At 40.0% G+C, this 16248-nt stretch overlaps 1 protein-coding gene across 5 annotated transcripts; it reads left to right on the top strand.

Annotated features, from left to right (window-relative positions):
• The first annotated feature begins 915 nt into the window (after window positions 1–915).
• Window positions 916–12187, top strand: LOC136446095 (collagen alpha-3(IV) chain-like). 5 transcript variants are annotated; one of them, XR_010757500.1, is made up of 10 exons: window positions 916–1161; window positions 2552–2682; window positions 3670–3969; window positions 4694–4839; window positions 5203–5297; window positions 6256–6911; window positions 7382–7423; window positions 8305–8671; window positions 8819–8840; window positions 10020–10102. XR_010757500.1 is itself a non-coding variant. In XM_066444370.1 (9 exons), the coding sequence occupies exons 1-8, from the start codon at window positions 989–991 to the stop codon at window positions 8830–8832; spliced, it is 1557 nt and encodes a 518-aa protein (XP_066300467.1). In that variant the 5' UTR covers window positions 916–988; the 3' UTR covers window positions 8833–8840; window positions 10020–10134. The 5 variants fall into 5 exon arrangements, 2 of the variants coding, with proteins under 2 accessions (XP_066300467.1, XP_066300465.1); XR_010757501.1 differs by having other exon boundaries at window positions 8305–8401; window positions 10020–10101; XR_010757499.1 differs by having other exon boundaries at window positions 8305–8840; window positions 10020–10121.
• Window positions 12188–16248: the final 4061 nt, after the last annotated feature.

Genomic DNA, 16248 nt, shown 5'->3' with positions numbered 1-16248 from the left:
AGGTGTGTTTGCAGAATAGAACAGCCATTGAAGTACGTATTAGGGGCTGGTCCAAACATGCAACAAAATAAGACTGTAACCTTGTTTAGAGGACCACACCCAGAAAAGGTTCACTAACACAACACTAGCAGCACTACCCTAGCTCAAAAAATGCATTATGGTGTAATTTCTTTCCTTTTAATAAAATTTCTTATGACTCTTATAAAATGTTCTCGACCATTTAAAAAACAATGAAAAACAAGCTGGCGGATCCTTCAAAAGGCAAGGAAGTTTATGAAACAGCAGGAATGAATAAATATGATGCAAGCTAGACAATGAATACATTAGGCTAGTTTTTGCAAGGATCGTTCGGCGAAAACAGCGCTAGCAACAGCCAACATGGCCAAGGCAGCCAGGATTTTGAAGATGGGGTATCTCGAGATGAAGCTACCACAGAAAAAGGCAAGTACTTTTTAAATTTTCCTTCACAAATAGTGGTGTTTCTAACTCTAAGCTTCTGCTTTTTCTGTTTCAAAATGATCTGTGAAACGAATAGGGCTGTGGCACTAAAGCAATGCCATCGTGAGGTTAAGTGCTAGAATTAACAGACGGTACCCAGGATTTTTTCACAGACATTCTGATTTGAAATCCAAGCTCCTTTTTTTAAAAAGAAACAAAAGTGCTAACACTACCTAACATTGAAGTGGGTTAAATACAAACTTTTTCCTACAATCTTATCATAGACCACTTAGCCATTTCATTATGATGTTACAAAAACACTACATGTATGAATGATATTTCAGAGCTGCCATAGCCCACTGCTGAATTCTTAAATGTTTTCAGTGAAATGTTCTTGAATTCTGCGGTACATAAAATGAAGACCCATACAGCCACTAGTATATGATATTCCACATTTTGACATTTCTAGACAATGCCTAAGCAAATTTCTTTGCTCCAATATTTTTTTATTTTCCTGCCAGACCCTAGGAATGGTTTCCTTAATAAATAAATGGAAGTGTTATTTTTGCGATATCAGGGCACTTGGCAGTTGAAGTGGTGTATCTTCTGCATCCTTGATGACAACTCGACCTCCTTCCTTGACTACTTCTCCAATGAGGAGTCCTTTCGCAAGGGGGGAAAAGTCGCTAGCATTCGCCTGGACGCCAAAGACAAGCTCTCCGTGTAAGTATTTCTTTCACTTCAGCCTTCTGCCTTATTTGAATCACTGTTTTTTATGATGATGAGATATTCTCTCAAAATTAGATAATAAAAGGTAGTCCTTTACCTTCCAAATGGTAATGGCCAAATACAATATTTTAGCATTTTTCCCTTTTCATTGTTTAGTGGTGTCTCATGTTCAGCTTATTTTTAGATAAGCTAATTTGATATCTAAAAAGCAAATGCATTGAAAGCTTGATTGGACTGGCAGCTTTGTCAGGTGATACAACGAAAGGCTGAATTTGGTGATAGAAATTGCCATGAATATGTATACATCTGGGCACATGTGCACAGGCCATATTGTGTCTGGGTGGTTTCCTTTGTTCTGTCCTTGGTACTGAACACAACGCCCAATGGTAGTAAGATCGGCAGACGTTGTATTTTTCTTTGGTTCCATTGTCAGCTTAAATGATGTTGGGGTTTAAAATTTGCCTTTCAAGGTTAAACAACTAACAAACGCCCATATTTAGACAATTGCTTGCCAAGGAAAACACATGGAAAATGATTATACATAATTGTGAAGTCAAACCAACATGAGGGATACATGTCACAGACAAATTTGCCCCCCTCCCCTTCAGAACCTCTTTTTGATGGTTACACCCGTATTCCAATACCCCCTAACCCTAGCATAAGGACATGTAGGGGTGTTTTAACATACGGCTGTCCCCTTTCTGATTCAAGGCCAAGTGAATGTCATTTGCTGAATGAGACATCAACTGCTTGAACAATTCCCTTCTGTAATACATGTACTTGGTTAAAGATAGGGTAAACAGCTATGCTCCAAGCAGAGGAGGGGTTCCGGCAGGTTTTTGACGTGTTTTTAGGCGTTTTTGTCTGACTTTCTACTTTGCCATTTTTTTTTTTGTATAGCCTATACAACAAAAAAATTACAAAGTAGAAAGCCCGACGAAAACGCCTAAAAACACGTCAACAACCTGCCGGAGCCCCTCCTCTGCTTGGAGAGTAGTAAACAGCAACGTCACTGTATATTACATCAAGGAGGTCTTGATAAAACCTCCTTGATTAAGTTGATAGAAAGTATGGTGTCAAATACCCTTTGTTTATATATAATTACTGTAAATGCAGAAATGTTTGTGGGGATTTACTTTCGCGGTAGGGAGAAAATGGAGTGTTTGCGGTGGTTTTGAGTTTGCGTTTAAAACAATAGTAGCACTACAGTCAGACAATGGAACGGCTCTTCGCAGTGGTTTTAAGTTCGCACAGAGAGTTCACTGCAAAAAACGTGAACATAAGACCACCGCGAACATTTCTGTACACTGTTATATCTTAGTACAGCACCATTACGAAGAATACGGGTTAAAGGCAATGCATATTCTTACTTTTTGCCCTGAAGGACAATGGACCAGAAGATGAAACAGAACTGCCTGATGGTGGACAATGACAAGGGCCCGTTTGGTTTCTACCACAAGGACCCCATGCAGATGGCCCAATGGCAGAAGGTGTTTCTTTTCTGTCTGACTCCAGGTAAGGACTTGGCCAATCAGAGAGGCCGTATCATATCTGAAACAAATGAAAGAATCAGGAAGGACTGTAGAGGGCAGATGTAAACTTGTTACTGCAAAGCTTTGCTCAGATTTAACGGATTACACTCTACAGACTTGGTTGTTGATGTTTATTATTGTAAATAATGATTTCAGGGTAATTTGGGCAGACAAAAATACACAATACTATGGTGATAGACAAAGTTATTTTGGCAGTCATGAGTTCAACAATATGATGATTGCATTTGCACATCCATAAGAGGTACACAAATTTCTTGCCAGTCTTGTGACATTTTGCATAGTTATGCTCTGCAAAAGTGCACTTTGTCTCTTCAGAGGGAAAGAACCACACAATTAAAAATAAAACGACTCACAGTACTAGTATCATTTTGTCCTTGACAACTTTTAATAAAAGAATTAAGATACAATTCTTGCCAGTCAAATTTCCAATGAACAGTATTGATGCAGGGCTCGAAATATTGGGTGCATGTGCACCTTTGTGCACCCAAAATTGGAGCTGTGCACCTAATTTTTGACTCTGGGTGCACCAGTGCACCTAGATATTTTTGTACTAGTAAGCTATAGAGAAGAGGTAAAACTGTACACTAGAATACAAAATATTCTTGAAATCTAAGTATCAGAAAAAGCAATATAACCTTAGTTTGCTATATGTTGTTTGATGCAATAATTATTTTGATTTTGAAGATAGCCATGCAATTTAAGATTGAAGTTCTTCAAAGAGGCAGTTAAGGGTTTGTAAATATATTTTGCTGACATTCTACTTTATTTCATGTTGTGCACCCAAAATGCTTTCTGTGCACCTAAATGTTGATGTTAGGTACACCGTGAACCTTCCAGAGATATGTTTTCAAGCCCTGTGATGCAGTTGATAAATGACTTATCTACAGTATAAGTTTCATGTATTGTGTATCATTGTCCAATAACGTTGTTCAATCATTACCACTTGTAGGAGAAGGGGTGGACATGTCCCAGTTGCAGATGAGTGCAGGTCCAGGCACTCCGCTGCCTCCTCTACCCCCAACAGAAGACAGCGACGGTCCTCCCCCAGTTCCACCCATCCCCCCAGGCCATCCAATGAACGCCCCCAGGCTCCCTGGCGCTCCCTCCCCACCCCCCTACCCTGGGGGCCAGCCCCTTCCCCCTGCTCTTTCTGGGATGCCCCTTCCTCCTCTCCCTACTTTGTCCATGAGTGGACCTCCCCTACCACCACTGCCCACCTCGGAGCATAACTATGAAGAAGGCGTCCTGTGTGAGTAGTAGGCTTCTTTTACCACTTCTTTACTTCTTCACTTGTCAGCTGTTACAGCAGTATAGAGTGTTTTCATGTGACATCATTTGCCGCCCTGTTGGTTTACATTTCCGTGAAGCGTTGTCTGACCCTCAAAAGTTCAAGATTGCCAAAACCTCTCAAATATGCACTGTTACATGGCAACAACTCAAAGAAGAGAATAATAGTAAAACCATAAGAATACTAAAATCTTGCCAATGAAACACAAATATGCTGTGTTGTCTCATTAGCTATGACCCATTGAAATGCAAGTAGGGACTCCTTTACAATGGTACAGTAGTCAGCACCTGCCTACTTTATTGATTATGTAGGGAGTAAAGACACTTTGAAAAATCTTTTTCAAGTTTTCTGCTAATAATGAACTGATTTTCTCGTCACATAAATGAACTACAGTCCAACCTGCCCAAGAAGACCACTCGTGGAACCGATAAAATCAGGTGGTCACTATAGACAGGATTCTTAATGCTTCTGTCAATGGGGAAAATCTTCTAAGGGACCACTAAAAAGTGGTCACATTGGCCAGGTGGTCCTTATGTAGAGGTGGTCACTTGTACAGGTTTGACTGTACATGTAATTGCGTCCTAATCTAATGTTCTAATTTCATATCATTCATATCCACTCATGTAGCAAAGACCAATGAGTATGAATGAAATAAATACGTTGTTTTCTCCTGTATACCCTACAGCTGCCATGTTCAAAGTGGCTGTTGAGGAGACCATTGACTCCAGGCGTCTGGGGCTCATCGGAGATTACTTCTTAGTCATCTCCCCTGAGGAGATCGTTGTGATGGAGCGAAAGCACGTCAAGGAAGGAAAAGTAGAGGAGAAGGAAGTATGTATGAATGTGTTTTTTGTTGTTTTTTTGTTTGTCCCATCCTACTTCTAAGACTCTGCCGTGCTTATATGGAAATTTGACTTATGGTAAACAAGACGATGATATCATATGATCACTTGTGTAATAACCTTAAGTAAGGCAAGCAGCACTCTTTTGTCCAGCTACATTTTGGCAGCTACTTTGCATATTTAAAGTCACTCTCATCTAGTGTAGAGGTAGCAGTTACAAAATACAATTTATCCTTATCATATTTTTGGCCTCTATCAATAAGTAGTTTTCTGTTTTTGCAACAGTAACTTTACATTTTGTAGGCTTTTCTGTAGTGAGCCTTGAAATGTCTTTTGTTTTCTTTGCTGTTAGGTTTTGACGTGGAAGCTGACCACCCTGCGTCGTTTCTTCATGACGGTCATCCCAGGAGAGAAAAGTGACCAACTGCTGTCCATTGAATCTGGCAGGTAGGATTATAGAATGCTGGTTACCATCGTCCACTAGTAACCGCTGTCTCAATCATTTGCTCGCTAGCCTGGGTACCATTCACCATAGTAACCTCTGTCTCAATCGTTTTGCTTGTTAAGGCCACACCAATTTAATTTCTTGGTTAACGGAATTTTTAAAAAAATGCTGGCTTGCAAAATCAACATGAAAACAGAATCTCAGAGGAAAGTTTGTTCTTTGGTGCACACATTTTCAGGGTGTGAATAGGGTCAGGTGCAAGTTTTCACCCAAGCCTTCTGTTTTAATGATGTCCTCGTGCTGAAATTTAGGGGGAAAAAATCTGTTAACCAAGAAATTAAATTGATGTGGCCTAATCCGTGTTTAGCAAGCGAAACGACTGAGCCAGCGATTTTTACGGAGGATGGCACCCAGGCTATGATTATAGAGCTTGATGGAATGAATTGTAGAGAACTTCACTCACAGATGGAGAACAGGGCTGAGTGGAGAAGAAGAACCCATTGTTCCCCGTGTTGACATCGAAAAAGATGTCCCGTTCAAGTTAGAGAATTAGTTATCATTTAAAACATACATGTATCATTCCACAAGATTTCCAATGTTATTTTTTTTTATTTTGTTGTCCCCATTTAACGAGACCTGAAGACCATTTCAAGGTTACTGGTTATATGAACAGGATTGAAACAGCATCCCTTTTTTCCTAAGTCAGAACCAGCAATTAGTTAGAAACATCATGATCTATATCAAGCTTGAGAGTTAGGCCTGGCAGACCCAATAGGAGAAGCAGGAGTTACAAAGGCTGCTCAGGAACATCCCTCAATACCATTTTTGTGGGCAATTTGTGCAAACTTGACTGTCCCAAGGGCACAACATCTGATGAGGGCTTTAAACCAAGGACCCCTTGCTTTTGGGCCAAATACCCTAACCATTGCACCACACCATGCCGTATCTTCTTTTTTCCAGGCGCTCCAGCACAGGTCCGGGAGTCTTTCAGTTCTTCACAGCCGAAGGCGATGAGCTCTACTCCTGCATCCGTCAATGTGCCATCAAAGGCCTGGAGATGATCAAGGCAAGGAAGGCTGCTGTAGGTGGCCCACGTGAGGCAGGACCACCACCACATCAGCCGAGGCCACCTGGGCAAGGACAGCCGGGGCCACCTGTCCCCAGGCAGCCCGGGCCACCTGGCCATAGACAGCCCGGGCCACCCGGGCCAAGGCAGACTAGGCCACCTGGGCCAAGGCAGGCTGGGCCACCTGGGCCAAGGCAGGCAGGGCCACCTGGCCCACGACAGCCTGGCCCACCTGGCCCACGTCAGCCTAGGCCACCTGGCCCACGACAGCCTGGCCCCCCTGGGCCAAACCAGGCTGACCCAGGGAAGGCCCAAGCCCCACAGACTGCTCCAGGACCTCCCACCAGCCCACGAGGCCCCGCCCCTAACAACAACAACCAGCTGCAAGCAAACGCCAACGCTGCCAACCAGAAGGCAGCAGCCAAGCAGGGCCAGCAAGCTGCAAAAGCAGAGGAGGAAACCTCGCCGCCTAAGGGGCCAGACAGGGCAGAGGAACTCAAAACAAAAGGAGTTATCATCGACGATGGGATGAACCCCGTATATGGACAAGGTAATGCTCATATTTCTGTTCCATATCAAACCATGCCATGTCAAAGTAATAGCGCATTATTTGGCCTAGGATGAAAGTTTGTATTATTTTGTTCTCTCACTCAATTTCTCTCTGTAATTCAATGGCTTGAACCCTTTTCAACTCTCACAAAGATACAACAGGTACAAAAGGCGAAAGTTCTGTTACAGTACTGTGGATAGCCACCAGGGAGTCAAAAGCCTAACCACATACAAACTTTTCTGAAAATATATCCATCCATGGGCCACCCCAAACAATCAAACAAATGCTGTTAAACCAGACACAAACACTGTTACGCTGTTACCGAAAACATAACCTTCTTGTAGAAGGTAATTACCACAACCCATGTCCAGGACATACAGTCATGTATCTGCTACAGTTTGGAAGAGATTTGTAATAATATACCTCCTTGGAATAACAAATTAAAAATTTAAAAAAATTCTGTCTTGCAGGTTTGGCTCCACTACCCCCAGAGGATGAAGAGGATCAGAGCAGTGAGTTGAACATTTTACTGTTTCAGTTAGAGTGTGGGGGACTGTTCATAATTGCAGGAAAACTAAATGTAATGAACAGTAACTGTTGTACTTCTAGCAATTGTCCTGCCACCATTTTATGGACTTGAATATTGCATGCTTGCATCTTGTTTTATGCATGCTTACCATCCTCTCAAGCCAGGCCCACCGCTTGACAATGTTTATGTCAATCAACGACCCTACTGTAATGGCCTGTGATCTGTCCTTCTCCCTGCATTATCACTGACCATCATCAGCCAATCAGACACTCCCCTCCTGTTGTTGGAGGGAAGGTTACCAGCCAATCACATTGCCTCTTGACTATAGGCAGCGATGTGATTGGCTGGAAACTGTCCCTCCAGGGAGTACCTGATTGGCTGATGCTGGAAAGTGCTAATGCAATGAAAAGCACGGATGGTAGGCCATTTTGCCAGGGCTGTTGCTTGAGACATACAAGTGGCAGTCCTGACATGGGAAAATGCTTCTTGTATGCTGTGCCCTGCGTGTGTCTGCCTATTGTGATGGGGTGGGGGTGTATTGGGGGGATCCGACAATTCTCAAAACAGTGATTGGTTTCATCAGGTTGGTAAGTCACTAAATAAAAAGACTCTTTGTACGCAACCAAGTGATTTATCCAACCAGTGAACCAGTATTCAACCATATTGAACCAGTCAGAATTACTCTGGGGAAGGTGACAGATGGTCACTGAAACGTTGGTTGAGTAAATCCTTTGTTGTGTACAAATAGTCTATTTTATTCAATTCTCAAAACACTTTGCAATAACAGTCCCTTCTCGTATCAACTTCATAGCCATACTGTAATCATCACAGTTGGAAGTCGTGACGACCTGGTTTGATTTTTAGGTAATTGTAGCCTTGAGGATAGCATCACTGAAGGAAGCACTGTTACTAGCAGGATATCCAGTGCATAGACCGTACTCACAAATCCCTTCTCAGGGAGGTTAGTGAATCTGTTGGATGTTGCCATTTTTCTTCAGCTGCTGTTTTGTAGCTTGCTTACGCTAAGTGTTTCACTGTAACATTACTTTATTGTCTTTTCTACCTGTGTATAAATAGGCTGATGATGCCAGTAGCTTACTCGCATAGTAAAAAAAAAATGTCCGCATCTGCGTAAAACGTTAGAGATATTTCCTGTCTGAAATAGATGTTTGCATATTAAACTAAACTCGTCTTGTTTTCTGTATAGCAGGAAATGAAGAGAGTTTCATAGGTATACCTTATGATTTAGACAATCTTTCCTTTATTTTTTGTTTGTATTTTTTGCCCATTGTTGGTCCTTTAATTTGACTTTTGAATTCCTAAGCACAGTTTACGTTTTAATATCCATATCCTTTTTCTACCCACCCACTTCCTTTAGGGAAAGAAAACTAAAAGACAACGTAAGTAATTCCTAGTGTAGTGAATATATTAACTGTGTTCCAACACAACAAACGTCTCTAGATTTCCGGCTGTCTATATTGAAACCTGTCTATCTAATACTGACAGTATCTTAATCTTCACAGAATTTGAGAAAAAGCCAAGTTGAACCTCTAGTACATTTTGTCATAGGTTATATCTTTCAAATCCTTTTGACAGAAACGTTTCAGTTTCAATCATTTTTGTTAAGTTGAGGTAAGGATAACCCACTAGCCTTTATAACGTTTGAATATTCAAGCATTTAGGACCTGGGCCCTTACAAACACTAATGTCAGCAATTGGTCAAAAGCATAACCAGGAAGTTTTTACTACCCTGTCTCTGTTGAGTGAATTCTGGTATGTCCTGATGTGAAGATCCTTCTTTGCCCCTATTACAAAGAAGTCATGTTCTGTACTCATGATTAGTAAATGGAATGTGTTCAGATCAAAGAAACAGTGTGGACTGTTAGAGTGGTACAATTTAAACATTACTACATTGTGTGTACTGGACAAATTACGATAAAAATCGGACGTTTCGGGCATCCATCCGACTGCCCTTTTTCAACGAGTGTGGACTGTTGATTCAATGTTGATATGTTGTGAAACCTCTGATGACGGGTTTACGGAAAAAAAACGGGGCTGTCTACCAAGTCACTCTACCTGGCGGCTACCAGGTGTCTTTCTGGGCCCCAAGAGTGTGCACAGGGGTTGGGGCTCTAAAGGAATTTGCTGGAAACATGTGTTTATTTGCGGCTACTTGAGGAAAACTGGGCTGATGGCAATCTACTCTCTCATGATCAGTCTAAACTCATTAGTTGTCTCTGTCAAATTTTAAGTTCTACTTCTCTGATGATATTATGAGCTCTGTTGTGTCCCTGAAACCTAGAGACTGGTTTGTTGTGTTGGAACCCGGTTAAGCTATTTACTATGGTAATCACCAGCACAGATGAGCAGCTCATCAATCCATTCCAATTCCTTTAATAGTAAAGAAAAGCTGGCCACTTTTACATAAGATGGTAGTAAGTGTACCAATGCCCAGTGTTGTACTTCACTAGAATAGTGGAAATTCATCTTTACCAATTTTGTCCTTGAGAGCTAGCTATACAAGAATTATTGCAACAGGTTTTATAATATTAATCACAAATGAAACTCTGACCGCCCAGACAAAGCCAAGACTGACCACATCAAGCCCCCGATGGGCCATACCCGCAACGCCAGCAACATCAGCAACCTCAGCTTCGACCTTGACCCTGAGTTCGTGGCCAAGGCCAACCTGGTGACTGCCAACTGTAAGACTGAAGAGGACCTGGACGGTTTGGAGCAGGAGTTTGACCTCATGAAGCTGCTACAGTCCAGCGTGACCACCATTGAGAAAGATTGCTACCAGGGCTCAAAATAGCCACCTGCAGTAGAGCGTTTTCACGTGGCATCATCGCTGTTATTGCAGCCACATCGGTGTCCCGTTTTGCATTTCAGTGAATCATAGCTCAAGCATTTCATGACCATTTCCAAAATCATATTCAGTTGCTTGAGTACTGCAAATGCAGAAATGTTTGCTGTGGTTTTATGTTCGCGGCTTTTTGCTGAACTCTTCAGCGCAAACTTAAAACCACTGTGAACACTCCATTTTCTCCCTACCATGAAATAAAAACCATGCGAACTTAAAAGCATTTACAGTAACTTGCTATCTTATTACCTGGATGTCTAACCTTCATTGATGTCTCAAGAAGTTTTGTGTCTTTATTATCTTTACACATCACAACCCATCACATGCAGGGGGATTATCATAGCTTGTTACATTTCTTAAAAATCAAACAACAATTATGAACAAAGGCACAAGAAAACTACTAACAATGCATTCATAAGGCAAGGAAATTTGGACATTAAAAGATCGTCAAGATCTGACCCTCTCAAATATAGCCACTATCAAATGCCTACAGCTCGAAGAGGAGAATACCAAAGGAGTACCTTAAAAACATCACACAAAAATGTTGTGTACACTTGAGCTATGATCCATGAAAAATGCAATCATTGCCAGCACCTGCCTGCTACATCGATATGGAAAGTGAGTGAAAACGCTGTATTTGCAAAGAGAAATCCAAGTCAAAGCCTTTATTTTCTTTACGCAGCCCAAAAAAATTAGAGGCTCAGTTCAATGTGTCACATGTACTGTAGCAGCAAGGTAAAGCCAGCATGGTTTAGCAGCTTGCAGAGATTTGCATTTGATTTCCTTTAAAACACAATTTGATGAGATGAAGCTTTAAGCACAATCACGTTAAGTACTTTCTTTAGAGTTACAAAACTGAGTTTGGCGATGATGTTGGATTCATCAGTCAGAAAAGGTTCTGGAGAGTTTTGTTATAGTAGTAAAGGGACAATGGCTTTGCGTTAAGATTTTCTCTAAATTTTCTGACAATTTTTTGTAACAGAAAAATGGATGTTGAGTCCTGGCTTTGTCATTGTGTTTGTAATTATTGGCCTATGGCTTTAATCACTGGCATGTTAAAGAATGGTGAAAAAGATCCTCAATCAAAGGAAACTGTTTTACTCTTGGTTATCTGGCAAAAAAATGGAAAGTTACTGTCTGTGGCATCCTTTAATTGACAGTACACTAAAATCAAAGTGAATTGCACTTAAATTTACCATTCACTCTACCAGGCAGTGTGTCTGACTTTGTGCCAGTCCTGTATTTGTTGGCCTTTGTGGTGTGGTTTGGATATGTTGCGTTATATATAATGTAGAGCTTAAGATGGTAGCTTTGTGTACATCAAAGAAGTTACAAATTTCTTCTGCCCAGCTTGGGCATGCAAGTTTGTAGCAGTGTCATGTGAGGATTCAGATTTGTGAACTTTGTCGTAAGAGACAAATATGTTAATTGCCATTTTTCTCAATAGAGAGTGATAGAAAATTCAGGCTCCATACAGTATTGCCAGCCACCATAACGTTGATTCAGTTGACCAATGATATCTGTTACTGCTATGGTCTGCAATGCCATACAGAACATCTTCAAACAATGTTCAGCACATAAGATAATTAGCCTGCTATCTAAACCTATTATGGCTGCTCATTCTCTTTTGTCCTCCTTGGTCAAGGTTGCATCAGATTAACGGCCGTTGCATAACTCTTTGGACACAACGAAATGAACCTATATACACGATATCAACCTTAAATACGCGAACACGACCTTAAACACTTACGCTCTGCAGATGTGCTGGCTGCATCCACCATTTTTCTGTTCGTATGACTTGGCCATACTCTCCAAGCAGAGGATGGGTTCTGGCATGTTTTTAATGTGTTTTTAGGTGTTTTTGTCGGGCTTTCTACTTTGTCATTTTTTTTTGTCCAACCAACCAAAAACCATGACAAAGTAGAAAGCCCGACAAAAACGCCTAAAAACGCGTCAAAAACCTGCCGGACCCACTCCTCTGCTTGGAGAGTAACTTGGCCATGCATTTAGAAATTTCAGTTATATGTTACATTATTTACGTGTAAAAACGTTCAATTCAAGTAATAATCTTACCATAATACAGGTCATAGTGCTGTTCAGTGCTGTGTAAATATGGTGTGAGAAACCATCAACAAAAAACAGATTTGACATTCTATGTATGATATCATTATCTTGGTATGTGTGATAGAAGCATGATAAATCAATATCTGGTCAACTGGAAGTTTGATGTAAAACTGTGTAGTAATGATATGTGGATGCTGTAGTAGATTGAGTAGTACATACTGTAATGTGCTTAAAGTTGATCTTTTAGCTTCAGTTTTGTCATGAAATCAATAAAGATTTATACATGTCATGTACAAGTGCTTTACCACCAATTGTGCTTACTACCTACAGAATACAAGTTCAACATTACTATCAATTCTTGCTGTCCGATCAGCGCAACAGAACACAGCTCTCTGAGCCTCTCACAATTCCTCTCCACATTCGTCGACTCAGGACCACTGTATTTTTTACCTTCCAGTGTTCCCTTTGCTGTTAGCACCTGGTAAAGCACCGAACGTGATATTTCGGGCACTGACGTTAGCTAAGTTTCGATCAGCGGGGCTTCCCAGAAAGTCTTTGCTGGGTGCCCTCTGAACCCATCCATGGAAACCACCGATCTAAGTGAACCTTCGTCGCGGGCAGGTACTATATACCGTAGTGCCAGTGTTCTATGTAGCCTCCTTTCTTCTTTGCCGTCCCTGCCGCAGACATTTCTTTTCCAACTATGCACGGTTTTCTGGTACTGCTACAGGGCTCGATCTCTGATAGTATAATGTCAAGATCTGATGGCCATCAGAGCAAAAATATCAGAACACGGCATACAAGAGATTTAATAGAGAAAACACTATGCCCGGGGTCTAGATCTGCAAGAGGCTAAATGACAGGCGTGACAACGCTTGTAATGATAAATTTCAAGTTACATAGCTCATAGATATGATTTAAGAACAATGGTGATTGAATTTTGGGATTAAGATATCTTTTTCACTTCCTCAATGATACAAATGTACATGTTCTACCACATGTAACGGTTCAACCATAAAGAAAGTGATGGGCATGCCGATGCTTTTATGTTCAAACTGATGATGACAAGACGGTAAGAGCTAGAGGACACTGAATACCTAACACATAAGAAATATCATTGCTGCAGACACAGAGGATTCATCAACTTCACTTAGTTTTATTTGTTCCCAATCTGACAGCTATGTCTAGTACAAGTGATCATAACTTCTGAACGAAGCATCTTCAATGATTTCAACAAAGTTGGGGCCTTCTCTTTACACTGACCAGCAATTAAGTTCTTGGGGCGAAAACGTCACACAAACACCAGCATTTATGTAATTATAATAGTCTTGACAATGTTATGATGATAAACAAACTGGTGAAACACATACATTTATATGGTGACTATTATAATTTTTCTTACAAATGCAAATTTTCTAAACGTATTGGCAGCATTGGTCTCCTGTGTAACTTAATACCCAGATCTGTTTGTGCCTGAATACACAGTATTCAACATTAATATGGGACCATTTCAGTGATACAATATCAAACTGGTACTTTTATTAGTTATGACAAGTTCATGTTTACCAATACATTTGGCATACTGATATGCCCCCCTTTTTTATTGGTTTCAATGCATCAAACTAAGTACAAAGTTTAGAAACTGCACAACACAAATTGATATTTCTATTTAATTGTTACATGGTAACGATTTAGTCAATTGGTTACCCATGAAGTACAATAACCTGCTCAAACAGAGACCATCTTTTCATTGTTTCAAATCCATCATTATTTGTTAAGTACTTCTTCCTGACAATTTCCCAAACAAAATGACAACTTGTTAATTGTCCCAATTATAATAATGTAATCCATGCAGTTTCTGTATATCAAGTTGCAAATACAGTATAATTGTCGTAAATACTTGTTATATTTCTTTGTTAAGTACATCATGACAAAAATATCTAAGCGATATATTAAATGCTAAAACAAAACGTCACACCACACACAAACACAACAGAAGCCTAGAATATGACAGTCAATGACAGATATGTGCCCCCCCCTTTCCTTGTCACCAAAATCGTTGAAAACTAGATTGGAAGAAACAAAACAAGAACAAAGTAACAAGCTGAAATGAATTTAACCAGTTAAGTGTCACAAGACACTCTTCAAGTTTAGTTCTACTTGGCTCTAATGGAAAGTTAAAGACATTTTTAGCATAAACTTCATTTCTTACCAGTAATTGTTTGGTGCACTGTTATGCTCTTACTACTAGAGAGATGAAAATTAATACATGTATCTAGCAATCAATTATCACTGCTAGTCACTCTTACATGTATACTTTCCACAATGCAATCTTTCCTTGTACAGTTTTAACTTTGTATCAAACATTATCAACTAAACATTACTTACTTAACATTAACTAGTCCAAATAGCAACATAATACTTATATACATGTAATCATCACATCAGTCCTTCATCATACCTTCCGTAATCTTAAAAAGAAGAGAAAAAATTTTCTTTCCACTAACATTTGTTTGTCAACTGTACCCTCAAAAATAGCACCATCATGATGGTTATTTACTGCACTAACTTGATATTTCTATTCTCATAACGTAATATTGCCACCACCCTAACGTTTTTTATGTACTGTCGACTGTATACAATGTAAAACTGTGCTTGTGTAAAAAAAAAACATTTTGCATCATCTGTGATACTTAAACATCTCTAATGTCACAAAAACATTTCTGTGATAGGATGAAAGTTGTGAAATTATTTATGTGACACTTTTTTTATATTCAACACAGCAAATATTACTACATTTAACACAAAATAAAGGTGTATGTTGTAATGTTGATATTACATTCTTTGAGCATCTTACAGAGAAGTAAACTTTAACTATGTAACAATTCTACCCCATTATAATTGCATTGAAAGGTGCAAAAGTCTCTTCTGTTTATTTTGAAAATAAAACATATGTTGGAAGTGGATACCCTGATTATAGTATGTCTAAATGTCAGCTCAAAATGTCCTCAGTACATGTTTTTTTAACACCATGCATTCCTTATTTGAAATTACTGATTCTGGATCCTTCACCAAATGTTTAACATTAAAGGTCCCTTTTGTAGGATTTGGGTGCCAAAACTAGAAATGTTCTCGAGAACATGTTTCCTTTCGATTTACAGGTATAACTATTTCTTCAACATGTTTCGTCACTTGACCACGTTTCAAGTGTTTATCTACGGCCAAAAGATGACCAGTACATCATGTACTGAACTAGTCTGTCATGATATATTTGTTCTCATTTGACCCTTTTCATCGTTCCTATCCTACAATAGGGATCTTCATGCCTAACACATTCACTATTTCTGTTCAAGCAATTTTCCTGCAAACTTCAATACATCCCCTTTATAAAATCTAGTTCAGTGACCCAGTTGTATTGGTGGCAAACAGGGCGAGACCAATCCATTTATGAAAGGCTGTTGAGGTCACAGATATGCTACTAAATGACACCTTTGGAGGAACATAATTATAATCAAATGTTCTGGCAGAAAACCTGATCCCTTTAAGCTCCTAACATCGTATCTTGATCAGGACAATACAGAGAGGCAACTCAAATATTACCACATCATTTCCTTCAAACCAACGATGCACAAGCCAAACCCAAAGCTACATCATCCACTCTGTACAGCCAATGCTGTGCACAAGCGCCCTCTAACTCCTACTTCTGAACTGCACCCCACCACACACACTTCACCAGCTCTCCCTAACCTTCAACTTAGAACTGCACCAAGTCATCCACATCAAATGCTGTGGTATCTAAACTTTCAGGTGACATTATCTTTGAACTTGGCAAATCCTCAGCACTTATAATTTTCAATGAGCTTTTGGTAAATACTGTAGAA

The sequence above is a fragment of the Branchiostoma lanceolatum genome, chromosome 12 (assembly GCF_035083965.1).
Source record: "Branchiostoma lanceolatum isolate klBraLanc5 chromosome 12, klBraLanc5.hap2, whole genome shotgun sequence".
In the NCBI taxonomy this organism is placed as follows: Eukaryota; Metazoa; Chordata; class Leptocardii; order Amphioxiformes; family Branchiostomatidae; genus Branchiostoma; species Branchiostoma lanceolatum.
Note: the sequence above shows the minus strand (reverse complement) of the source record. Positions and strands in the feature narration are given on the sequence as shown.

Coding starts and splice junctions, on each gene's coding strand:
- LOC136446095 (XM_066444368.1), top strand. CDS start 989: ATGGAAGTGTTATTTTTGCGATATCAGGGCACTTGGCAGTTGAAGTGG. Junction 4,840..5,202: donor GAAAAGTAGAGGAGAAGGAA/GTATGTATGAAT, acceptor CTTTGCTGTTAG/GTTTTGACGTGGAAGCTGAC. Junction 5,298..6,255: donor CTGTCCATTGAATCTGGCAG/GTAGGATTATAG, acceptor TCTTTTTTCCAG/GCGCTCCAGCACAGGTCCGG.